Here is a 25,821-nt window from a genome sequence, read left to right as displayed (position 1 = left end):
CCTCAAAGAGAGAGATGCTCTGAGTGTGGGAAAAGTTTCTATCCCAACTCAGCCCTTATTTATCAGAGAATTTGCCGAGGAAATAAACACCATAAAGACCTTATCTAGGGCTGACAAAAGTTTCTTTTTCTTGAATAATTTTGCTAATTCCCTCTTAAAGGCTCTTTGAAGTGTCTGAAGTATTTATGTGGTCCCTCAGGTACCTCAGGTGGGTTGCCCGCTTTTCTCTTTTCTTGCTCACCATTCTTTGGGTGAATCCTGTCTATCAACTTCTTTCTTCTATGAGCCATGGGAGCATGTGTCCCTCCAACCTGGAATATCCATGAGCTCCAGGAAGGGGAGAAGTGTTATCCAAGGTTTTTAGAGACCAAGGCAGTGGTAACTTAACTGTTCTTTTCTTTAGGCGGAATTAGGAATAAATTAATGGGGCGACAGCTTCTTTGTTTGATAAATGATTGGTACAAACCACAGTGCTTTTACCTAAAATTATGTTATTAGGTTTTTAGCTTATATATACACACACACACATGCTCTAGGAGTAGGTTTAGAGCCTTTTAAACATTTATTAAAACCTCTTGGCTTGAAATGCTATGAATTGTTTTTTAACACAAGGAGAGTGAACATTTCCCTGGCAGGGCAGAAGGTGCCCACATCCCTTCTCTTTGCCCGGTATTTCCTTTTAAAGGAGAGAAAGTTTCAATGGAATTTAGTGCCCGGGCTTGGACAAGAGACAGGTTTTTACTGTTCATGCATCATAGAATAGAAGATCAGGGTTGGAAGAGACCTCAGGAGGACATCTAGTCCAATCCCCTGCTCAAAGCAGGGCCGACACCAACTGATCCATGCAAAGGAAATGGTTTTTCTGCGTAAAAACTCACAAGAGAAATCGAACTGCCGCACAGCGGCACCCTGGAACCCCCATATTCACCACTGTCATAATTATGCCATGCTTTGTGCAAAGTCGGCCTTGTGAGGTATCATTTTAAAAGTCTCGATCTGTTGAACGTTAATATTCTGCTGGATTGCATGTGCTAGCCTTGTCCGGGGCTTCAGGCAGTTTTGCTATCTGTGCATGACTGAAATAGGAAGCCACTCTCCCAATGGCCATCGCAAAAGACGTATCAGAAAGCACGTAGGCAAAGGAGGCTGCTTGCCCGGGTGCAGGGCAGACCTCCACCTCACCAGCATGGATCTTTCCAGCAAGCTGGAAGAAACGATAAAACGGGGAAGTGACATAAGGGCTTGGCCTCACTCCCCACTCCACAACTCAGTGCCTGGAAGCACAGCTGGAGGACAAAGACACTGCACGGGCGGGGAGTGGTCCCGGGCTGGAGGAGAGTGCCAGTCTGTGTATTGAGCTATACCATCTGTCAGGGTGCGACACTGCTTGATTCAAACCCAGTGTCGTTTATAGAACTCACGCTGCACATTTGTTTTATTTCGGTGCTAACCAACTTTGAGCTCTTTGCTTTCTACTTATAATCACTTAAAATCTATCTTTCTGTACTTAATAAACCTGGTTTATAGTTTATCTAAAACACTGTGTTTTGGTTGACGTTACACAACTCAGTTTTACAAAAGCTGGGGCGTAGCCTCCCCGCATTGACGGAGAGGCAGGCTGGGTAATGAACTCACACGGGCCAGGCTTCTGACCCCGGGCAAGACGGTTCAGTTCTGGGAAGCAAGGCTGGGGAGAATCGGCTGGACCGTCTCTGTGGTTAGGTCACGAGTGGCGGGGAGAAGCACGCATGGAAGGCAGCTGGGTGTGTCCCTGCCTGCGGGTGTCCGTGTAAGTGCAGTACCTGCCCGAGGCGTGTAGCTTGCCAACAGCCTCGCAGTGTGAGAGGGAGCCCAGGTGGGTGAGACTGAGGGTTGTGGTCCCACAGTTTACACCCCCGGAGCCCCGGCACCAAAACTTAAGGTGAGGTACCCAATTTATGGCCTGTGGGCGACAGATGGGGGCACCTGTGCTTAGATTTACGTGGCCCTCCTGTGTACTGACCTTGGGCACCGCTGACCTAAGGAATGAGGGGAAAGGGTGAGCTGCCAAGGGACGAAGGGCAGCTGGAGCCATCCCTGGCTTGGGATGAAAGGGAGATGTTGGGTGGAATTGCTCACACACCTGCCCTGCTCCCTAAAGCCCCACGGGGAGAATTGAGACAAGGTGGGGTCATTTCTCATCTGCATGCCCAGAAGATCTGCTAGAACCCCTCCCTGCCACCAAATAACCCTCAGCTTCAGCCTCTTGTCCCAAACAGACCCCAGCTGGGATGGAGTTAGGGAGGGGAGCAGTTTCCCCTGGGCTCTTGCTGCTCCTGTGACCTCAGAAATTGTATCGTCTGATATACAAGCAGTCATCCTGGCAGGGAAAGAAAAGAACAGAGAGTGGAGAGAAAAAGAAAAAGAGAGAAGCCCCCTCCCCACCCCAAGCTGTCTCTCTTCCACCACCCTCCTTTACTATCTTCCCATCCCACCGGCCTCTCTCTATGCTGCAGCCATGGACATGACACCAGAGTTTGCTGTGGGTCCGAGCAACATCACTGAGAGCAAGGAGTCTGTCTCTCTGGTGCGCTCCATGATCCCACTGCTGGCACCAAGCAGGGTGGCCGACTACGAATAAGCAGCCTGAGCCGAATGCAAAGGGGTGAGGAGCAGAGAGGAGACAGCCAGGAACTACTGAGGGTGGAAGGGAGTTAGGAGCGTGGAAGGGGGGGAACAATGGGAATTATTGGAGTTCCATAGGGACTGAGCTGGGATTGGATCGTGCACTCGCCACGTTCCCCTGCTGGGAGCAAATAGTTGTGAAATTCCCTGGAAAAGTGTGAAACTCATCCCCCTCTAATGACCAGTCTACACACAGGATAACAACCTACTACTGCTGCGTCTCCATTAGTAGAGCAGGCAGAAGTCTCTGTGGTGGATCTAAGGGTCCCTCAGTGCTGCTTGGCGCCTCATGGTTAGGGGGGCCAGGGGGTTGGATAAGGGGCGGGGGCAGTCAGGGGACAGGGAGCAGGGTGGGTGGGATACATAGGCGGCGAGATGTGCCGTGGTGCCCAGGCTTCACGGTTCGGCAGCCTGGGGCGCTCTCCCCTCGGGGGCAGCTCTCCCCCTCCCAGAGCTGACCCGGTTCCCAGCTGTGGGGGGGGGGGGAGAGGGCGGTGCCAGAGCTGCCTGACCACGCCTCCCCAGCTGGGAGGGGGAGGGAGCTGCAGGAGTCTGTCCCTGTCAGACACAGATGGGGGGGGGGGGCATGGTGGGAGCAGACAAATAGATGGAGCCGGGGGCAGGAGAAAGGAGCAGCGATGGGCACCCCGGGGCTGGCATAAAATACACAGTACGGAGAGGGCTTCCTGCGGGGGTGTGGGGGGAATAGCAACACTCCCTTCCCCCACAGACCAGACCCGGGCTGCAGCTGGCTGTGTCCATCACTCCCCCCCACCCCACACAACCCTCTGCCCCCCTGGAAGATCCCCACCAGCCCCTGTGCCCCCATCACCCCTCTCCAGAGAGCCCTCCCTTTGTGCCTCCAGAGACAGCTCCCCACCCCCCCCACCTCCCCTGCTCCCTACAATCTCCCCCTTTGCCTTCCCCCTCCTCACTGGCCAGGAGGCTCCCAGACTGTTGGCCACCAAGGCCAATGTGAGCTGCACCTGAGGCAGGGGGCCTGCTTGCAGACTCAGACCTGCCTGGCCCATACCTCCACAGCACGGGGAGGGGGAGCCACAGGTGAGCAAACCCCGGTCACCGTCATCACCGGCCCGGCAATTCTCTGGGTATTTAATTTCCCCGAGGCAAGTAATTCCATCGGCTCTTCCTTTCCAGACAGTTTGTGGCTTTTCCTGTAAGAAAACTTACCATTTCTTTGCAAAGAAGCCCAGTTATAGTTTTCCACTTGAGAAGTAGATTTTCCGGTTGTTCATAAGCTCATGTATTTTGTTAACCCTGTTTCACAGGGAATTTTAAGAGTCACTGGGTTTTTTTCCATTGGTCCAAAAACACAGGAAAGATGTGCCGATATTCATTTCTGTGGGCCCAACCATGTAGAAATGTAAACGTCGGAGCTAGAAAAGCTCTGTAAGGGTAAGGGTCCCGTCAGGAAATTGCCCTCAAGTCATTCCTCCTTCTGGGCAGCCCATTATATTGCTCCCTCTCACAGTGCTAGAGATCAGTGTCTGCACCCCCAAGGGAGATGCCGAAGACTGGGCCACCCCTGCAGCCTCTCTGCCTCCAGCCTTGTTCTCTGTCTGCTCCCTCTACCAGCCCCTTTGGTCTCCCCCTGCCCTTACTCCCTCTGGGTCTTCTTCCTCTGGAGCTGCTCATGAAGTAAAGTTGTCATAAGAGGTTCTTATCTCTGTAATGCATTTAATTTCGACGTATTTATTAAGTGTTAATTAATGCACTATGGGAGTCCCCCTTCAGCCCTCAGAAAATAGTGTGCTAAATGTTTGCCTTTAAAACAAAAAAATTCCCTGGGTGCTATGAATGAATCATGGTAAGTGATGGAAGTGCAAATGCTTCTCGCTCAGCTTCTCTTCCACAGCAATCTGTCTGCCCTTCTCTTTCCCCATCCAGCCAGCCCCAGACTAGATTGTCTCAGAGACAAACAAGGGCTGTTTGTCCTGTGACAACCTACAGCCAGCCAGAGTGGGGCTCAGGCTGGGCCTAGCCATGACGGACGCTGCAGAGCATCACCTGCCGCTACTCAGAGACTCTCCCCACTTCACTGACCCCATCTCAGTCATCCACTCTACCCCACCCAATTCCCAAAACCCTGGGAGAGGGAGCTCATTTTCCCCTTGTGATGCCCAGAGCTCCAGACAGTTGCAGCTGGAGCAGAGATGGGGGCTCCCTTTGGCTGCTCCCCGGTGAGAACCAAAGGGTTAATTTAGATGGCAATTCAAGGTCGACTCGCTGATTTCCACCCTGATGTTCGGCAGTTCTGGCCCACGTTGCTTATTGAAAGAAATGGTTCCAGATTCCCCTTTATACATTTTATTAAACTGAAAGAAACCAAAATCAAGAACACACATCACTAGGACTAAACCACTGTACACATGACTAAACTAACCGTTGGGTGGACACACTTACGTTAAGGTCAAAATCAGTAAATCAATGCGTTAACGATGCTGTTGCATTGCGATCATGTTATCAATTTAGCCAAATGACCAGATTAATACAACGGCTCATCAAGCCTCATGAATCCTAAAACAGGAATCCAAGGAGGCAGCTGTCCATTTAATTGTAAACCTCAACCCCAGAACTTCACCCTGGCCGTGCAATCGACATGGAACTGTTAAATATTTCAGTACCAAAACCAAATGATTGTTCACGTTTAAACTGCAACCTCAAAGCCAATTAAAGCGTCCTCCTTCGGTCGAACGCGTGGGTGGTTAACCCTTCTGAAGCTTTTCAGCATTAACCACCGTTGCCTACATTACTAACGATAGGAGCAGTCATTTTGGGTAAAAGCCCTCTTGTTTGTGCCAATCATTTGTGAAACAGAAAAGGTGTGAAGGAAGGGGACCATGAGATCCCTGCTTATTTATTCCTTTCATTTATTCATAACCCAGCCTAACAAGAACCAGTTAAATTACCAGTGCTTTGGGTTCTAAAACCCATAGGTAATAGATTGGGCGAGCCAACGAGGACTGGTGGAGAGAAGATGATTGGTACCAACGGTTTGTTGGTTGGTTTCCTGTGCAAAAGGAAAGAACGGCAGGGCAGGGTAGCACCCTGTGATTTAGTCCGCAAGTCAATTTACGAATACATTCCATTACTGGAACTCGGGGCTCAGGCTGGTAGTCTGGTCAAGTTAAAAATAGATACAAACCCCCCACCCTAAAAATAAAAATTAAAAATAAATATTTAAAAACCACTTATTGGTTTTGCACAAAAGCATGGTAATGGTTTTTGAAAGCCTTTATCGGCCCCAGAGTATTGTGCAGCTCTGTAAGCAGATGGTCACAATAATAATAAATTAAAAAATCAACGACTTAAAGGCAAAAATTAAAAAGCAAAGAAAAAATAAAATAAAAACTACATAGATCCAGCTTGAAGCCAAATTCCCTCTGCATCACTAGTGTAACTCAGGCCGCGCAAATTGTGGGAATGGAATAGTAAGCAGAAAAGTAACAGACGGAGGGGAAAAGCGTCTAAATTAGAACAGCAAACAATAAAAAGCAAAGGACAAAAGAAAGTTACAGCCTTTCCAAAAAAATCCCCAAACAAAACCGAGGCAGATCACGGGGAACGTAGACGACAAAGCTGGGCTCTCAAACACGGTAAAAAAAAACCCTGGAGCCCAAGGGGGTGACCAAGAAGGGGGGAAAAAAAACGGTTAAAGATTAAACCCTTCACCCCTAACCAGGCGAGGGCAGCAGAAAGAAATCGGTTGGCTGGCAAAAATAGCTGCCATCCCCGGTCTCACTCCGGTGGAAGTCGTGGTAAGCCCTGCACTCCTCTCGGATCCAGGACAGGGGCGAGGCGGGCGGGTTCCCAGATGCTCTGGCCCGCTTCTACATTTGTTGTTGCTCTCTGTACTTTGCTCTTAGCTTACGTTTCCCTTCCTTCCTAAGTCATTCTCCGCAGACTCCTCCCCCTCCAGTTGCTTCTTCTTTCTTCATTCCCTCACCGCAAAGGCAGCGTAAGTATCCAAAACAAGCAAAAGGCAGCTTTAAAAAACCCCGCAATTAATATGCTTTTAAGGCAAGAGGTTTTCATGCACGTTTAAAAGGCTCTAAACCTTCTGCGACAGCATCTGTGCGCGCGTGTGTATGCCGAAACCTCAGAAAAATGATTTTAGGTAAAAGCACGGTCGTTTGTACCAATCATTCGTCAAACAAAAAGCCTGTCTCCCCATTAATTTATTCCTAACTCCTCCTAAAGAAAAGAAACAGTTAAGTAACCATTGCCTTGGGTTCTAGACACCCTGGGTAACACTGTCTCCCGCACTTGGAGCTTATGGACAGTCCTGGCAAGAGGGACACATGCTGCCATGACTTGGAATAAAGGAGCTGATAGAAAGGAGCCCAGGATTCACGTAAAGAATGGCGAGCTAGAGAAGAGAAAACCGAGGAACCCACCTGAGGGACCCGAGAGGCCACGTAAATACATCAATTACATCAAAGAGCCTTTAAGAGGGAATTAGCAAAACTATTAAAGAAAAAGAAACATTTGTCATCCCTAGATAAGGTCCTTATGGTGTTTGATTCCCTCGCAGATTTGCTGATGATAAGTAAGGGCTGAGATCTGATAGACATTTTCCCCACACTCCGAGCATCTAGTGTCTCTCTATGAGGTGTGGAGCCGCTGATGTCGAATGAGATTTGAGCTCCGAGTGAAGCTTTTCCCACACTCACCGCATTCATAAGGTCTGGCTCCCAGGTGGAGTCTCTGATGTTTCATAAGTGCTGAGTTGTCTATGAATTTTTTCCCGCACTCACGGCACCCGTAGGGTCTCTCCCCTGTGTGGATTTTCTGATGCGTAATAAGGTTGGATCGCCAAGTGAAGTGTTTCCCGCACTCAGAGCATCCATAGGGTCTTTCCCCCGTGTGGATTCTCTGGTGTTTAATAAGGCAGGATCTCTGAGTGAAGCTTTTCCCACATTCACAGCACGCATGCGGTCTCTCCCCGGTGTGGATGCGCTGGTGTTTAATAAGGTCTGAGCTGTCTGTGAAGGTTTTCCCGCACTCGCCGCATTCATAGGGTCTCTCCCCGGTGTGGATGCGCTGGTGTTTAATAAGGTCTGAGCTGTCTGTGAAGGCTTTCCCGCACTCACTGCATTCATAGGGTCTTTCCCCCGTGTGGATCCTCTGATGTTTAATAAGCAGAGAGCTGTCCGTGAAGGCTTTCCCGCACTCGCTGCATTCATAGGGTCTCTCTCCTGTGTGGGTTCGCTGGTGGGTAATGAGATTTGAGCTGCGAGTGAAGGTTTTCCCGCACTCACAGCATCCATAAGGTCTGTCCCCCGTGTGGATTCTCTGATGCTTCTTCAGCGATGAGCTGTCAATGAATTTTTTCCCACACTCACAGCACCCATAGGGTCGCTCTCCTGTGTGGATTCTCTGATGTACAATCAGGTTTGAGCGCCGAGTGAAGCTTTCTCCACACTCAGGGCATGCATAGGATCGGGTCCCTGTGTGGATTATCTGATGTCTAACAAGGCCTGAGCTCTGAGTGAAGGTTTTCCCACACTCACAGCATTCATGGGGTCTCTCTCCTGTGTGGATTCTCTGATGTTTAATGAGGGATGCTCTCTGAGTGAAGCTTTTCCCACACACACTGCATTCGTAGGGTCTCTCGCCTGTGTGGATTCTCTGATGCGTAATGAGGTCTGAGCTCTGAGTGAAGCTTTTCCCGCACTCACAGCATTCATGTGGTCTCTCTCCCGCATGAAATTTCTGATGTTTAACAAGGGCTGAGCTGTCAATGAAGTTTTTGCCACACTCACGGCATTCGTAGGGTCTCTCTCCTGTGTGTATCCTCCGATGTTTAATAAGGGATGATCTGTGAGTGAAGCTTTTCTGACATTCACGGCATTCATAGGGTCTTTCCCCTGTGTGGATTCTCTGATGTTTAAGAAGGACTGAGGGGCTACTGAAATTTTTCCCACACTCAGAGCATGTGTTGTTTCTCTCCCTTGCCTGCATTTTCTGCTGGGCTGTGGTTTTCTTGAGGCATTTGTGAGGTCCCGAACTATTAATGGATTTATTCCTTTTCTCCCTTGGCTTGTTTCCCTGCTTCCTCTCTGGCCTGTGCTGACTCTCACGACCTTCTCTCTGCTCATGACTCCTGGAATCATCCTCTTGAGATATTTGCAATAATGCCCCATGTGCTTCCTTTTGATCAGCATCTTCGTGCTGAGGTTTCTGCTCCTCCTTCTCACTCAGCATCCCATCACCTGTGGCAGAAACAGGAACGGAAAAGGGGAGACCCAACCATGTTGGAAATTAGCTGCGGTGGAAGAGGCAGTGCCAGATGTCCCTCATGTTCTGGCAATCCCTAATCCCTAGGGTTTTAATGAGACAATTCACATGCTTTAAATTAACCACACACTTGGGTGGATTCAGACTGGTTGGCTTGGGAGGATTAGATTTTTATCAATAAATAATCAATAAATACTAATAAATAAATACAAAATAAAAAATAAATTTAATAATAATCATAAATAAATTAGATAATAAAATGTAAATGAAAAATAAATAAATAAAAAATAAACACAAATAAATACAATTTCACCGCAAACGCAAAAACCAACCAAAAATATTGCCATCGATAATCAAAATTTCAAATAGGGAAATTAAGAACAATGCTGTCCGAGAACGCAGAGCTTGGCTTAACGATACCGACGTTGTATATTTCGACATGGGATGTTAGCGAGTTTGTTGTCCCAGTGAAAAAGCTTTAACAGTTTGAGTCTCAACATCTACTGCCATTAAATGATGATTGTCTGACTTCCCTGCCTAATTTCCCGCAACTGAAAACTTAAATTGATAAAAAATGGGGGGGGGAAAAAAGTCTAAAACCTTTTATTTTGCACAATTATGAACATTTAAAAATAATAAAAATGGAAAAAAGCTTAAAAGTAAGTTGAAATTATAAAAAGAATTAATATAAAAATTTAATTCTGGCCAAGCCTACAAGTTGGTGACCTACAGGTAAGGTTCCCTGGCCTCATTGCTATTCATCTGAGCTATGTAGTCCTGTATCTCCATACCGTAATACAGTTGAACTTGTGTTTTGTTCATCAAATTCTAGACCTGACCCCTCAGCTTCTAGAATACCTTCGAGTGAAGTTGGAGGCATTTAAAGTACCTTTTTTATCTTGGGCCTTATTTCCTTCTTTCTACCCTCTTCTAAGGGTGTCTGATGCAACAACCATTCCGGCTCCGGGTTCTCTTCACAGATCCCAAATTTTAGATTTAAAAAAATGTTCACCCAGAGATCTTGTTCTGAAGATCACTTTATCGCTCACTGTGACGGGGCACGCTTCCCCCACACTGGTTCAGCAGGGGTTAACCCCGCTCTGCGGGCCGACGAGGTCACGCCCCCTCGACTCCGCTGGGCCTGCTCTGGCTGGAACCCAGGTATAAAAGGCAGCAGCTCCGCTCAGTTGGGGCTGATCTCTGAGGAGGGAGGATGCACCTGGCAGGCTTCTGCCCAGGAGCTGCAGAAGCCCCAGACCATGGGAGCCAGAGGCACCGAGACTCAAGCGGATGGCCACACAAGGGGGATTAGAGCCACCGGGAACTGTGCAGATTGAGGAACCTGGAGGCCCAGAGGTGCCCGGACCACGGCATCAGGGACAGGGTAGGAAGTAGCCCAGGGGGGACTAGCTGTTGTGCCAGGTGACATCAGCGTGATACGGCCGGATCCCTGATGACTTTTGCCACTTACAGGGTCCTGGGCTGGGACCTGGTGGAGCAGGAAGGGCCCGAGTCCCCCTACCCCAGCCACCACCCACCCCATGGTGGTGGTCCACTTTCTCCCCATTGGCCATCAGGCTATGCAGCCCTGAGGGAGAGGGCAGCCATATTGACTCTGGTCATTGGGCCACAGAGCCCTGAGGGAGGGGGCAGCCATATTTCCTTTGGTCATTAGATTATTATATCGTCCTGAGAGAGAGGGCAGCTATATGGCCTTTGGTCTCTACACGGCACCACCCCAAATCTCAGGGAAATCAGGCGGACTCAGCCACGGGGCAATAACATCCCCTACCCTGCCCCGAAAGAGGGACAGGGCGCGCTTGCACCGTGACATTCACCAACTCAGGGAGCGCCAGTCCTAACAGTTTACCTGTAAAGTCTGCATAACCATCTACACAGAATGCTTTTAACTTCAAAATAAATAGCGAGCAACTGCTGCGTGGATGGGAGTGGAGGAAGGACAGTGCCGGCTTTGAGCCAGCAATAGTGTAGACAGGAGCTCTGCAAGCTTCCTCAGACAGAACCACCAACGACTACTAGCCGGGGTTTTGTAGGACCGAACTGTTTCCATTGCCTTCTCTGGAGCCAGTTGCAGCCAACTGGAACATTGTGGAGCGGGCCAGGATAAAAGCAAACTCCTTTCCGTGTTTGATCGGAGACTAATTTTGAACCCACGCTAAGTGGCTGGCACACCGCCCTGTTGGCAAGTATTGAGCTAACAGGGAAAGGGTTACATGGGTTCTGCTGACTCCCGTTCTTCGCACAACTGATTAGAAGCCTAAGGGAAGCGTGTGATTGTGACCCAGTGTGAGTCCCTCCATGCCACGCGGCAAGGGGTTACAAGAATACCCTGATCTGACACGGACATTTTGCTTCAACAAAAAAATCTCTCCCGTGAGGTTATAAACGAAGCCAGGGTCATAAGAACGGCCACACTGGGTCAGACCAGTGGTCCCTCTAGCCTAGTATCCCGTCTTCCGACACAGGCCAATGCCAGCTGCTTCAGAGGCAATAAACAGAGCAGGCGATCATCAACTGATCCATCCCTTGTTGCCCACTGCCAGCTTCTGGCAATCAGGAGGCTAGGGACACCCAGAGCATGGGGTGGATCCCTGACCATCCTGGCTAATAGCCACTGATGGACCTATCCTCCATGAATGTATCTAGTTCTTTTTTGAACCCTGTTAGTGGCTTGGCCTTCAGAACATCCTCTGGCAAGGAGTTCCACAGGTTGACTGTGCATTGTGTGAAGAAATACTTCCTTTTTCTTGTTTCAAACCTGCTGCCTATTCATTTTATTGGGTGACCCCTAGTTCTTGTGTTATGTGAAGGAGAAAATAACACGTCCCTATTCACTTTTTCCACACCAGTCATGATTTTATAGACCTCTATCATAGCCTCTCTTAGTTGTTTCTTTTCCAAGCTCAAAACTCCAGTCTATTAACCTCTCCTCATACGGAACCTGTTCCGTACCCCTCATCGTTTTTGATTGACCTTCTCGGTACCTTTTCCAATTCCAATAGATCTTTTTTGAGATGGGGCAACCACATCTGTGCACAGTATTCAAGATGTGGGCGCACCACGGATTTATCTAGAGACAACATGATATTTTGTGTCTTATTATCGATCCCTTTTCTTAATGATTCCCAATATTGTTACCTTTTTTGACTATCCACAATGACTCCAACATCCCCTTCTTGAGTGGTAACAGCTAACTTAGACCCCATCGTTCAGTATGTATAGTTGAGATGATGTTTTCCGATGTTTATTACTTTGCATTTATCAACATTGAATTTCATCTGCCATTTTCTTGTCCAGTTATCCAGATTTCTGAGATCCCTTTAAAACTCTTCAAAGTCTGGTTTGGACTTAACTATCTTGAGTAGTTTTGTATTGTCTGCACATTTTGTCACCTCACTGTTTACCTCCTTTTCCAGAAAACTTATGAATATGTTGAACAATACTGGTCCCAATACAGACCCCTGGGGAACATCACTGTTTATCTCTCTCCATTCTGACAATTGAACATTTATTCCTACAGTTTGTTTCCTATCTTTTAACCAGTTAATGATCCGTAAGAGAACCTTCCCTCTTCTCCCATGACTGCTTACTTTGCTTAAGAGCCTTTGGTGAGGGACCTTGTCAAAGGCTTTCTGAAAATCTAGGTACACAATATCCACTGGATCCCCCTTGTCCACATGATTGTTGCCCTCAATAAATTCTAGTAGACTGGTGAGGCATGATTTCCCTCTAGAAAAGCCATGTTGACTCTTCCTCAACAAATTGTGTTCATCCATGAGTCTGATAATTCTGTTCTTTACTAGAGTTTCTACCAATTTGCCTGATATTGAAGTTAGGCTTGCCAGCCTGTAAATGCCAGGATCTCCTCTGGAGCCTTTTCAAAAAATTGGCATCACTTTAGCTCTCCTCCAGTCATCGGGTACAGAAGCGGATTTCAATGATAGGTTACATACCACAGTTAGCAGCTCTGCAATTTCACATTTGACTTCCTTCAGAACTCTTGGGTAAATGCCATCTGGTCCTGGTGACTTATTACTGTTTAATTTATCATTTTTTCCAAAACCTCTTCGAATGACACCTCAATCTGGGACAGTTCCTCAAATTTGTCACCTAAAAAGAATGGCTATGGTGTGGGACTCTCCCTCGCAATCTCTGCAGGGAAGACTGATGCAAAGAATTAATTTAGTTTCTCAACAACGGCCTTATAATCCTTGAGAGCTGCTACAGTACCTCGATTGTCCAGCGGCCCCCTGTCTGTTTAGCAAGCTTCCTGCTTCCGCTGTGCTTAAAAATTTTGTTGTTGTTACTTTTTGAGTCTTTGGCTAGTTGCTCTTCAAATTCTTTTTTGCCTGCCTGATTGTACTTTTACACATGGCTGTGACGTTATCTGAGTAAACTGTGACCATACAGATCATTGTTGCAACCACTGTTATATATTTGCAACAAATCTTGTTCAAAATGGGGCATGTAAGATGTCTATGGAAAGGTTACGATTTGCTGGTTATGGTTACGCTATCTGTATGCATGTATCGTTCTTGTATTTGAAGTTATGAGTGTTGGCTCTACACCTGTGTTTCAAATGTTGGCTCCTGGGGTAATGCCCACAAGGTAGTTAGCCAGCGCATCTTGGCGGGACTATTCAAATTGCGTGGCCCATTAGAGGACACTTGACTTACAGTTGGAGATGCCGATCTACTCTTAATGGACTTTTCTGCCAGGACTAAGTGAAGTCATGCATTGACATGTGACTTGCCCATGTGACTCCAGACTCCATCTTGTACCTGTAATTTTCCACTAGCTGGGCTGAGGGCTTTGTTTGAAACAATGGGTTTCCCTCCACAAGGCAGAAGCTATAAAAGGCCCTGGAAACATCTCCACTGTGCCTCTCTCCTGGACTATGGACTTATACTAATGGGGGTATTCTCACCAATGGACTGAGGACCATCCAGTGATTTGGAAGCAGCCAGAGACTTGACTTAAGCCAGCAGTTTAGTCCATCATTACTTCAAGCCTGAACCAAGAACTTTGCATTTATTGTATGTATTTGGCTCCTGTAACCAATTTTAACTCTCACCTTTCTTTCTTTTTATAAATAAACCTTTAGATTTTAGATACCAAAGGACTGGCAACAGCGTGGTTTTTGGGTAAGATCTGAGTTGTATACTGACCTGGGCCTGTGGCTGGTCCTTTGGTGAAACTGGTTTTAAAGGACCACTCCTCTATTAGTCTAGTGTTTCTGGCGGTGATACAAGGACTGGAATTCCTAAGGAAACGGCTGTTCTGACTTATTGTTAGCCAATGTCGTGAAACAGAAGTTTACTTTTGTTGGTTTGGTGTATCTCATGGGAGAGTAGCCTCCTGTTTTGGGGTATGTCCACCCTATTTCTCAGCAGTTTGTCCAGAATTTGGGCATTGTCAGTTGTGACCCATAAAGGAACGGTTACGGTGGCTTTCCACAGTTTATGCTCCTTTCTCCTTTCCTCAATAGGATTTAACTTCCTTTTTGCCTCTAACAGCTTCTTTTACTTCGCAGTTTAGACACGAAAGAAAGAGTCATTTATAGTGTCAAGAAACTTTATCTCTGCATCCTGTCCTAAGGTGACTTGTACCCAGTCAATATGGGGATAGCTGATATCCCCCGTTATTGAGTTTATTTTTATAGCCTCTCTAATCTCCCTGAGCATTTCACGGTCACTGTCACCGTCCTGGTCCACCAAATAAGTGTTGGAGAGATGGAAATAAATCAGGGACCGAATTTCCCCAAAATTCTTTCCCACAGGGTAGGGGGGATCAATTCTGCCTGTAAATCCCATCCAAGCACTCAGGGGGAAGGCAGGTCAAGGAGGGAGCTACTGGCAGGTGTCACTCAGGATGGGTAGGACGTCATGAACGACATCTGCCCTGAGGATACAAACCTGCTGGGGACAATTCTGATCTCGGAGAACTCACGAGGTCTCGGTCGGGAATCCCAGCTGTGTCCTTCAGACACGGACAGGTTTCGAATTGATTTCATGATTCCTCACCTGTGTATGCGCCCCTGAGGCGCTCCGTCTCCTCTGAATCAAGGAGATCTGGGACCCACGGCTCTTTGTCTTGTTCCAGGTGAGACAGCTCATCAGGTTGAAAAACGGGAAACTCTGCACAGGGAAAGGAAACCAGCTGGGTGCACAGGAGATTTCTCACAAATGTATTTTTGTTTCAACCCCAACCCATTTTGACGTAGCAATATGCAGAGGCTAGTGCCCAGATGCTCAAATGCGTAGGACATTTTGCTGAAAGAGGGATTGAACAAACCCCATCTCTGCTGGGAAAACACACTGCCTGAAAATCGCCCTCAAAAGGGGGCCTAAAACACAGAGACTGTAACTCCATGGCCTAGAAAGTGAAGATAGTAGCCAGCAGGGAAACCACTTACTTCTTTCCGAGAAAGAGAGGACAAGAGAAAAAACAGAGCATCACAGGGAAGCTGTGGGTTGGTGGGGTTCAGAGGGCTAATGTGTGTTATGTTTTTTGCCTGCATTTTACAGGAGGTTCTCTGGGGAATTGTGCCCACCAAAACCAAAATTTCTGGGCTACGAGCAGTATTTTAAAGTGCTCTAATATCCACAGGCAGATTACGACTTGGTCTGCTCTTTCAAATCTGGGAGCATACTTCGCTCAGTCACCATCTGTCTCACGCTGACAGGTGTGAAGAGTCACACCCTGAACCAAAAAACATTATAGTCTAGGCCCAGAGAATTAACTTCTTTAACACAGAGTTTGGGTTGCCAAGGGCTGCCGCGTGTCCTTCCAGAACGTCGACCGTGGCAAAACATAGAGCTCTGAAAACCAGGGAATGAAGAGTGAAAGTAGACCCCATCCCGGCACCATAACCTTAACTCTGTCCCCGCCCCCTAACTCTGGAGCCGGCATTAGCCACTGACTATGGGGCAGTAAGGGTGGTACACAGGTTACTCAGCTACTGAGGAAATGGCAGATTCTCTTGGGAGTCTTCAAGTCAAGACTGGAGTATTTAGTCTAACACAACCCAATATAAAAGTAACAAGAGAAAATTCTATGGTCTGTGTTATACAGAAGGTCAGAGGTGATGACCAAATAGTCCCTTGGGCCTTAAAATCTATGAATTTATAATAGAGATGAGGAAGGACATGCCATTGTCTGTGTTGTGTTCACAGATGGGAATACCAGCATTTATCTGCATGCCCTCCAGCTGTGTTCAGTGTGTCACCTGTAATGATGGAGGGATTAGTTGGAGCATCTTGGCAGAGCTGTGACTGTGACATAAAGGGAGGTGCCTGTGATCCTTGAAGGAGCAAGTCTGCCTCATTTCAGTGCTGAGTGTTATAGGTTGCAACAATAAAGGTGCACAAGGATGTGTTCTTTCCATCTGCATTGTCGGCACTCTGGGGGCTCACATGCTAGCCCTCTCCAGGGTTTAGAGAAGGGCAATAGACGGCGATGACTCAGAAGGAATCATTTGCCAGAGGCTGGGAATGGGCGACAGGGGATGGAGGATGGTGTGGATTGCACTCTCAGCAAATTTGCGGATGATACTAAACTGGGAGGAGTGGTAGATACGCTGGAGGGCAGGGATAGGATACAGAAGGACCTAGACAAATTGGAGGATTGGGCCAAAAGAAATCTGATGAGGTTCAATAAGGATAAGTGCAGAGTCCTACACTTAGGATGGAAGAATCCAATGCACCGCTACAGACTAGGGACCGAATGGCTCGGCAGCAGTTCTGCGGAAAAGGACCTAGGGGTGACAGTGGACGAGAAGCTGGATATGAGTCAGCAGTGTGCCCTTGTTGCCGAGAAGGCCAATGGCATTTTGGGATGTATAAGTAGGGGCATAGCGAGCAGATCGAGGGACGTGATCGTTCCCCTCTATTCGACATTGGTGAGGCCTCATCTGGAGTACTGTGTCCGGTTTTGGGCCCCACACTACAAGAAGGATGTGGATAAATTGGAGAGAGTCCAGCGAAGGGCAACAAAAATGATTAGGGGTCTAGAGCACATGACTTATGAGGAGAGGCTGAGGGAGCTGGGATTGTTTAGTCTGCAGAAGAGAAGAATGAGGGGGGATTTGATAGCTGCTTTCAACTACCTGAAAGGGGGTTCCAAAGAGGATGGCTCTAGACTGTTCTCAGTGGTAGCAGATGACAGAACGAGGAGTAATGGTCTCAAGTTGCAATGGGGGAGGTTTAGATTGGATATTAGGAAAAACTTTTTCACTAGGAGGGTGGTGAAACACTGGAATGCGTTACCTAGGGAGGTGGTAGAATCTCCTTCCTTAGAGGTTTTTAAGGTCAGGCTTGACAAAGCCCTGGCTGGGATGATTTAACTGGGACTTGGTCCTGCTTCGAGCAGGGGGTTGGACTAGATGACCTTCTGGGGTCCCTTCCAACCCTGATATTCTATGATTCTATGATCACTGGGCGATTCCCTGTTCGGCACATTCCCTCTGGGGCACCTGGCATTGACCAGTGCTGGAACACTAGATGGACCTTTGGTCTGACCCCGTGTGGCCGTTCTTACCCCTCCGGGGCAAAGACGTGGTGATATTTGGCAAGTCTGTGACAGTTAGTGTGACGTAGGCGGCAAGCTTAGTGCCGGCCGGGTGTGGGAAGCTTCTGTTCGCTATGCCGGACCTAAACCCAAGTTTTACCTGAGCCAAGAGAATATGTTATCCTTTGTGCTGTACTGCCCCTGTGCTCCGTTCCCAGGGTGTTCTGTAGTGAGCAGGGCAGACGGCGAGTGTGTGTGTCATTCGCATGTCGGGGTCGTGCTGAAACAGGGCAGAGTTAAGGTTGCATCGTGGGGGTGACGTGAACGTTAACTCTGCATTTCCCCTTCTAAGAACCGAGGGGACGGGAATCCTTACCCAGCGAGGTCACATTCTCATAGGTCTCCTGCATGACGTCTCTGTAGAGGGCTCTCTGAGCGGGGTCCAGCAGGGCCCACTCTTCCCTGGTGAAATACACAGCCACCTCCTCGAAGGTCACCAGCCCCTGAAAGAGCCAGAGCCCCACACTCAGGACCTGCTGCCCCACTCACAGCCCCACTATTCATGGGGGGAGCAGGGCCAATCAAACGGATGCAGAATCAGAGGAGTCCCACGCACAATCCAACTGCCATGGGTCTATTCTAAAACCTTAGCCCCGGATTTATCAAGTCCCAGCAAATCCATCACGCCTTATCCCCCTCCCTTTCTCCAACCTGTGCACTTCCGGCACCCTCCCACCCTTAGATCAACTCCCCCCTTCCTGTGTATTCACTGTCCCTCCGGCTCCTGCGGGAACCCCCCAGCATCCCTACCTGAGCCAGCTCTGCCATGCCCATTTCCCTTCCCCGGGCAGGCTGGGAGAATCTGGAGGGACCCGGGGATGTTATTCTGCAGCCTGTCAGGGGGAGAAGGGTTATTTGGGGGGGGATTTCAGAACAGACTTTAGGTCATTTCACGTCCCGCGTCTCACGGGCGATTTCTCTGCAGAGACGTTTTAGACTCTCGCGCTGGGGAAATGCTCGGTCACTCCAGTGTAGACCCCTCCCCTCCCACCAGGACTAAACCCACAGAGACCCTTTAAACCTGATATTCCCCAGGACGGCGCGTTCCCCCAACAGAGGGGGGACCATGCAGAGCTAGGGACCAGGCAAAATCTGTCCAGTGCTGAGACAGGACCTGGATCTGAGCAGGTCAGCACATCGTGGGACAAATTTACTATAATCTTCAGCAAAGAAAATCTCACCCCTCACTTCCTGCACTTTTAGCCCGCAAGGACACCTATTCTCGGTCAGCCTCTTGAGAGACACACATGCAAATTCGATAGGGTCAGCCTTGTTACGGGTTTTACTCTTATTTCCTACTAAATATAAGGGGTTCACACACAAAACAAAGGTGACCCCTCCTTTGAAGTCCGGATGAAAAGTATGAAAAACATGAACGTGCCCTACAACAGCTCTCTCCTCATTCACAATGAGCACGCAGAACTAGTCTGTCTGCCGTATCCCAGCCCCACTGCTCAGCCCCACAGCTGGGCTCCACCCCTCCTCACGCCTGAGACTCGGCTGCCCACATCTGACCATTTTCACTCACGCAGGGAGGCTTTCAGACTCCTCAGGGTCTGCATATTTTGTCCTTGTCCCATCCTAGTTCACACCACTCGGGCGGTTGTTCCTTTCCCCAAAGGGAAACACCCCCCTGAGATCTGGATTCGCTCTGAATCCCCATCAGACGTCACAGCAGGAGGGAATCAGTCACGGGGCTCACCCGGCTTCCCATTGTTCCACCCTTCCCAGGTGCACATCGGGGCTGGAGGCCGTGATGCCCTGTCGCGAACATGGTTATTGGTGTGAAATCTCCCCCGGTCCGTCAGAGACGGACACGTACCTGCGTCACTCCCCAGCTCCAGTCGCAGCGTCTCTAGGGGAAGGAGAGGACGGGAGAGAGGAGGATTCAGGCCCTCGCGTTCATAGAGAAATCCCCATTGGTTATTAATGTAACTGCTTTAAACTACGGGACGGTGACACAGACCGAGGCCCACAACGCAGCCGCTGCAGACAGAGCCAGCCCCACAGGGCGACTCCCATGGGGAAGGGCGACTCGCGGTGCTGGGGCTGTGAGATGGAGCCTGGGGTCAGTGACATCCCGAGAGTCCCCGACTCCTCCCCAGGGCCAGGGTCGCTCTAACCAGAGGAGACGCCACCCCCAGACTCCCACTCACCTTTGAATCCCCGTAGCACCTGCTGCAGGACGGCCCTTGTCAGAGAGAAATCGCTGAGTCTCCTCTCCAGCTCCGCAAACCCCGGCTCCGGCTCCCGAAACGCCCCGTCCTCCCTGCCGGGGAAAGGAGGAGGGGTGAGAAATGGGCCTGGATCCCCAATCCCTGAGCCCAGCAACCCCCAAACTCCAGCAAACCTGGATCTGTGCTTTGCAGCCCGAGATGGGCACTGTTCTAGTGAGTCACCTGCCTTCAGCCCTGTGCTGGCCATGGGCCCAGAGAGGTGGGACCCGGGGAAACACTGGGGCACAGAACGGAGACAAGTTCAGGAGCTTTCTCCGGGACGCCCTGGGTCTGTGGGGAGCCGGGCCACCTCCCACACTGGGATATTCCAGCAACAAGGGGCTCCAGCACTGGGATTACATGGAAAGGGAGGAGACACAGACCAAAGAGTGGGTGTGTCCCACAGACAGAGCCCAGATCTCCAGCAGGGAATGAACGTGGGCCCTTAACACCACAAGCCCCGAGCACTTCAGCTAAACCAGTAACCCTGGGGTGTCCAACTCATTTGGAGGAGAGGGCCGTATTCCACTTTCCGTCACGGTCAGTGGCCTGGGGCATCTATTTAGGACTCCGTCCCCCACCTCCCTTCGCAGCAGGACACCCGCTGCTCTCGGTGGGACATCCAGGCACAAAGGACAAGGGGAGACGCTGCCCGGAGAACAGGAGATAACACTGCTATTTACAAAGTCCTTCACTGTCACAATCAATATCACTCCACCGGAAAACAGCCCCTCCCACACACCCCTTTATGGGCCTGCTATTTCTACCCTTCCTTTGCCACCCTCCTTCCTCTAGTTATCTCTTGCTTCCTTGTCCTTGCGTCTCTCCACTGTCCTCCTGGAGACAACTCCCTATTCCCACCTCTCGAAGGCTTCATTCCCACCCGCTCAAGCGATTAGCCAGGGAACACTGAATGTTGACATCAAAGTGTCGGCAGGCCAACGAGATTAACGGAGGCCAAGGGCATTCACACCCCTCTGAGCCGCTGTTTCAGGCTGTCTGCAGACTCAGGAAGGCAGCATTGTCTCCGTGTCCATTTGGGAGAGTTTCTTTGCAACCAGGAGGGCTAGAAACTTACTTTAAAAAAAAAAAAAGGAAAGCTGAGATTCTGCACACAGTGCATACGTGATGTGGCCTCATAAATACGTCAGACAGCCCGGGTCTGGCCCCTGGCCCATACGTCTGACAGCCCTGGTGGGACGTATCAGCCGTAGAGAGTAACAGGCTCTTCCCCTTGCTGAGGCAGCCGCGAGGGGACACAGAATCACAGGCTCTAAGCCCGCGTGTCACGCTGCAGGGGCAGGGGGGACGCCCTGTATTCAGTGCGGTTAGCAGACCTAACACGCCATGTGGGGAGGGAGACAGAGCCCAGGACTTACCTGCTCCCAGAGCTCCCAGCACCCTGGAGAGGGAGAGAAAGGAGAGGCCGTCAGAGGGGGTGTCCCAGGCTGGGGAAGCCTCCTGCTCGGCAGGGAATCACCATGGGAGCCTCTGGTATTTAGGGGAATTTCAGACCCTCAGGTTCTGGTTCAGAGACCAGCTGCCGTCTCCCCCGTCCCCACCAGCAGGACAGTTGCTCTCAGCAGCCCCAGCAATCCCTGCTGGGAGGTGGAAAGTTTCTCCCTGGCCACTTTAGAGGCAGAAAATGTTTCTCTGCCTTGAGAGTCAAATTCCCCCCAGTGCTGAGAGCCCTGCAAGCCCCCTGACCTCAGTAACCCGTTAACCTGGTGTGAGTGGGATTTTAGGCCTGGCTCGGGACCTCTGCACGGGGGAGGGGATTTACAGACATTTACAGCAGAGGAGAGAAGGTCTTGGGGTTGCAGCACCCAGGACCCATCCCTGGTGCTGCCACAGACTCAGTATGTGACCTGGGGCAGCGCTCTGCCCCTCCCTGTGCCTCAGTTTCCCCCTTTGTCCCATAGGGATAATTGCCCCAACCCCACTTTGTAAAGTGCTTTGGGGTCTGGGGCGGAGACGCTCCTCCAGGAACGCTGCGTGTGGTCATTGCGACCACAGCCTGACCTGCAGGGGTTGGCTCAGCGGCTGCCCCTTCTCTCCTCCCCGCTCCCCGAGCAGGGAAATCTCCCGGGACCCTCGGCAGACGCCCGCATCCCTTCTCTGGACAATGGCTCTCTCCAGCTCTTCCAGCCGGGACAGCAGCCGCTGCTCCTGCTCCGCCAGAAACCCTCGCAGCTCCCGCCACTCCCAGACCATCTTCTGCCTCTCGGCTGCCGTCCGGCTCTGCAGCCACAGGGAGAGGGCGGGGGGGTACCGGGGGACAACCATAAATGCCCCTCCCGGCGGGTGGGGGACTTATTTCCCAGAGCGCGGGATCTCTTGCGCTGGGGGATGGGAAGGTTATTTACCCCAGCAAGGGAGGAGGGATCAGGGCAGGGGTGAGCTGTACATCGCTCATGGGGGGGGACTGTTCTCCCCAAAACCTCATCCGATTGCCCTGGGCCAAACTCTCCATCTCTGCAGCCCACATTTCCTCCCCATCCCCCCGGTGCGGGAAAGGCTCCCCGGTCACTGTGACACGCAGACAGCCTGTGGGCAGGGGCTCTGGGCTCGCACAGACTGCCCCGCTCCTGCCCAGCGGCCTCCTGCACCCTGCGGGCACCGTGCCACCCCTGGGTCGGACCCTGGGCTCCGGTGGGGACGGGTCCCTGGCTGAGGCTGGCGGGCCGGGCCCTGCATTCGCCGTCACTCGGGGCACCGGGATCCCCGGCGAACCTGGGCCCTGGGCACCTACCAGCAGCTCCTGGCTTTGCCGCTGCTCCTCGGCTTTGGCGGCTTCTCTCTCTTTGCCCAGAGGGGCCCGACGCTCTCGGGGGGGCTCCTGGAAGAAGCAGGGGAGGGGGGTTACACACCACTGCAAACAGCCTCACAACTGCCCGATTTCAGGGCCCGTCCTGCCCTGCAGAGCCCCTGGGACTCAAGGAGACTTTTTTTCCAGGTCTCATTCAACCTCTGTGAGGACGATCTGGGAGGCGATGGTGAAATGGGGGGGGGGAGATTTTCCAGAGGAAACACAGAACCCCATGGTGAAGTGACAGGGGTGCAGGCCGACCCCCAAGATAAAAACCTGCGCTCTGACCTAATTTGCTACCAGTAGCCGTTACTCATGAGGAAGTTTGTCCTTATTTGCCGACTTGCCCCAAGTGGCTACCTCTCCCCTTTCCCGTCTTCTGGTCCGCGGGGAGCAGATGGGGGGACCTCGGTCACAGGCTGATACCCCTGACACTGTGGAACTCTTTGGGTTGCATTGGGCCCGGGGGCCCTACTTTGGCCCTCCCTGCCACCAAATTACAAATCCCAGGTGAAAATCCACAGCGAGTGCGACAGGCGAAACAACCCAGATGCCAGTGCTACGACTGGGACCGACCGACGTCGAGAGATTTCCCGGGAGTATTTGTGATTAAACGATAAATTAAACCCCACCTGTACCTGCTCAGTGACAGGACGGGTACGTGAGGACGTGCTATTAAGGTAACGAAGAGAACCTTTCAGAAAAGGGATCGGTAAAAAGGGGCAAAGGGCTCTTGCAAACGGAGCCCAAGGAAGGGAGCCCCATTCGGGGACTCCCGGCAGCCGACCAGACAAATCTGGGAACCGCGCGGAGACTTTAGGCAGCCAGACGCCCTGATCCGGGAGTCTTTGTTTCTGAGGGGGGTGAATGCAAAATATTTCCCTGAATCCAGTCCCCGGCAGCCCCCCCGGTCGGTGACTGGCCAGGGGGCAGCTCGGGCCTTGAAGCACCCGCCCTGGGCAGCCCGGGCTGAGAGGTGCCCTCTGGGGGAGGGGTCATAAAAAAGCCCCTCTGCCCCCCCCATTATCGCCAACACGGGGGGGCTCAGCCCCACCACGGTGACTCTCCCCCCTCTGCCCCTGCCCTGACTGTGCCCCCCAGCCCCCCCCCCGAACCCTGCCTCCAGCTGCTGCACCCCCCGGCCAGTCAATTGCCACCCCCTGCTCAGACCCTGGGCGCCCCCCTTCGCCTCTTTTTAACCCCCTGTAAAAAGCGGTACACAGGCTGGGATGGCAAGTAAGGGCAGGGAGAAGGGCGGGGGGGAGAGGGGGGGCCGTGGCTTCAGCGGATGTTCCTGAGCACGCGCAGCACAACCCCAGTAGCAAATTCTGCCAGAGAGCAGATTGTCCCCCCCCCCCCCACTTCACAGGTTCCCACGGCTCCAGCCCCAGCCCCCAAAGCTCCCCCAGGGCCAGATCTGAACACGGACCCTCCCCCCACCCCAACAGCCCCCCCAAACTCCCAGCTCTGCCCCCCACCCCCCAACATCCCCCCAAACCCCCAGCTCTGCCCCCCACCCCCAACAGCCCCCCCAAACCCCCAGCTCTGCCCCCCACCCCCCAACATCTCCCCCAAACTCCCAGCTCTGCTCCCCACCTCCCAACATCCCCCCCAAACTCCCAGCTCTGCTCCCCACCCCCCCAACATCCCCCCCAAACTCCCAGCTCTGCTCCCCACCTCCCAACATCCCCCCCAAACTCCCAGCTCTGCTCCCCACCCCCCCAACATCCCCCCCAAACTCCCAGCTCTGCCCCCCACTCCCCCCAACATCCCCCCCAAACTCCCAGCTCTGCCCCCCACCCCGCAACAGCCCCCCCAAACTCCCAGCTCTGCTCCCCACCCCGCAACAGCCCCCCAAACTCCCAGCTCTGCTCCCCACCTCCAACATCCCCCCCAAACTTCCAGCTCTGTCCCCCAACACCCCCCGAAACTCCCACCTCTGCCCCCCACCCCCAACATCCCCCCCAAACTCCCAGCTCTGCTCCCTACCTACCAACATCCCCCCAAACTCCCAGCTCTGCCCCCCACCCCCCCAACATCCCCCCCAAACTCCCAGCTCTGCTCCCTACCTACCAACATCCCCCCCAAACTCCCAGCTCTGCCCCCCACCCCCAACATCCCCCCCAAACTCCCAGCTCTGCCCCTCCACCCCCCAACATCCCCCCCAAACCCCCAGCTCTGCCCCCCACCCCCAACAGCCCTCCCAAACTCCCAGCTCTGCCCCCCACCTCCAACATCCCCCCAAAACCCAGCTCTGCCGCTCAACTAAACACCCCCCCAAATATCCCCCAGCTCCGCCCCCCCACAACTAAACACCCCCCCCCAACTTCCCCCTGCTCCAAGCAACATCCTGGCCCCAGCACCAGCCGTTCCCCCCACCCGGCTCCGACCCCCAGCGCCACCCCCCAGCTCCCGGGCCCAGCCTGGGCTCCCCGCGTGTCCGCCCCACGCGTGTCCCCGCCCGCTCCGCGCCGCCCCCGGCCCCACCGCGCCGCTCCCGGCCCCGGCCATGGCCCCGCCGCCGCGCACTCACGAAGGGCTCCCGGGCCCGGGGGGGGCAGGAAGGGGCGGCTCCTGCCCGGGCCTGGCCCTGCCCCGCCGGGCCCCACGCAGGGTGTTTGGGACACGCGGGGAAACCCCCCCGCCCGCAAGAGACCCCGAGCGCTGGCAGCCAGAGGGGCGGGGGGGGGGGGAGGACACACGTGACGATGTGGGGGGCAGAGCTGGGGGGAGAGGCGGGGGCTGGCAGGGGCTGGCCCGGGGAGGAGCCGCCCCTTCCTGCCCCCGCCCCCAGCAGCGGCGGGGCCATGGCCGGGGCCGGGGCCGGGGGCGGCGCGGAGCGGGCGGGGACACGCGTGGGGCGGACACGCGGGGAGCCCAGGCTGGGCCCGGGAGCTGGGGGGTGGCGCTGGGGGGTCAGAGCCGGGTGGGGGGAACGGCTGGTGCTGGGGCCAGGATGTTGCTTGGAGCAGGGGGATGTTTGGGGAGGGGGCGGAGCTGGGGGATGTTTGGGGGAGTGTTTAGTTGGGGGGGCAGAGCTGGGAGTTTGGGGGATGTTAGGGTGTGGGGGGCAGAGCTGGGGGTCTGGGGGGGATGTTGGGGGTGGAGCTGGGAGTTTGGGGGATGTTGGGGGGTGGGGGGCAGAGCTGGGGGTTTGGGGGGGATGTTGGGGGTGGAGGGGCAGAGCTGGGGGTTTGGGGGGGATGTTGGGGGTGGAGGGGCAGAGCTGGGGGTTTGGGGGGATGTTGGGGGGTGGAGGGGCAGAGCTAGGGGTTTGGGGGG

At 52.4% G+C, this 25,821-nt stretch overlaps 3 protein-coding genes and 1 pseudogene across 14 annotated transcripts in view; 1 reads left to right on the top strand and 3 right to left on the bottom strand.

The window, feature by feature from the left end:
* LOC102945014 (zinc finger protein 883-like) overlaps nucleotides 1-25,821 on the bottom strand; it is a 705,100-nt gene that overhangs the window by 145,377 nt on the left and 533,902 nt on the right. The window lies entirely within an intron of this gene.
* Nucleotides 1-25,821, top strand: part of LOC102934537 — a 1,094,240-nt pseudogene that overhangs the window by 626,015 nt on the left and 442,404 nt on the right.
* LOC102933291 (zinc finger protein OZF) overlaps nucleotides 1-25,821 on the bottom strand; it is a 1,218,290-nt gene that overhangs the window by 904,074 nt on the left and 288,395 nt on the right. The gene's annotated exons all lie outside the window — the stretch shown is intronic.
* LOC102943101 (zinc finger protein 418) lies at nucleotides 4,977-25,268 on the bottom strand. 10 transcript variants are annotated; one of them, XM_043537323.1, is made up of 10 exons: nucleotides 25,073-25,268; nucleotides 22,483-22,569; nucleotides 21,753-21,971; nucleotides 21,110-21,132; nucleotides 19,671-19,783; nucleotides 19,337-19,369; nucleotides 18,265-18,347; nucleotides 17,831-17,957; nucleotides 14,970-15,083; nucleotides 4,977-8,900 (listed from the first exon to the last, which is right to left on the bottom strand). In XM_043537323.1, exons 3-10 carry the CDS (start codon nucleotides 21,942-21,944, stop codon nucleotides 7,291-7,293), a joined length of 2,295 nt encoding a protein of 764 aa, XP_043393258.1. In that variant the 5' UTR covers nucleotides 21,945-21,971; nucleotides 22,483-22,569; nucleotides 25,073-25,268; the 3' UTR covers nucleotides 4,977-7,290. The 10 variants fall into 10 exon arrangements, with proteins under 10 accessions (XP_043393258.1, XP_043393257.1, XP_043393260.1 ...); XM_043537322.1 differs by having other exon boundaries at nucleotides 25,027-25,242; XM_043537325.1 differs by lacking the exon at nucleotides 14,970-15,083.

Source organism: Chelonia mydas, chromosome 28 (genome assembly GCF_015237465.2).
Source record: "Chelonia mydas isolate rCheMyd1 chromosome 28, rCheMyd1.pri.v2, whole genome shotgun sequence".
Taxonomy (NCBI): Eukaryota; Metazoa; Chordata; order Testudines; family Cheloniidae; genus Chelonia; species Chelonia mydas.
This window is presented reverse-complemented; position numbering and strand designations above follow the sequence as displayed.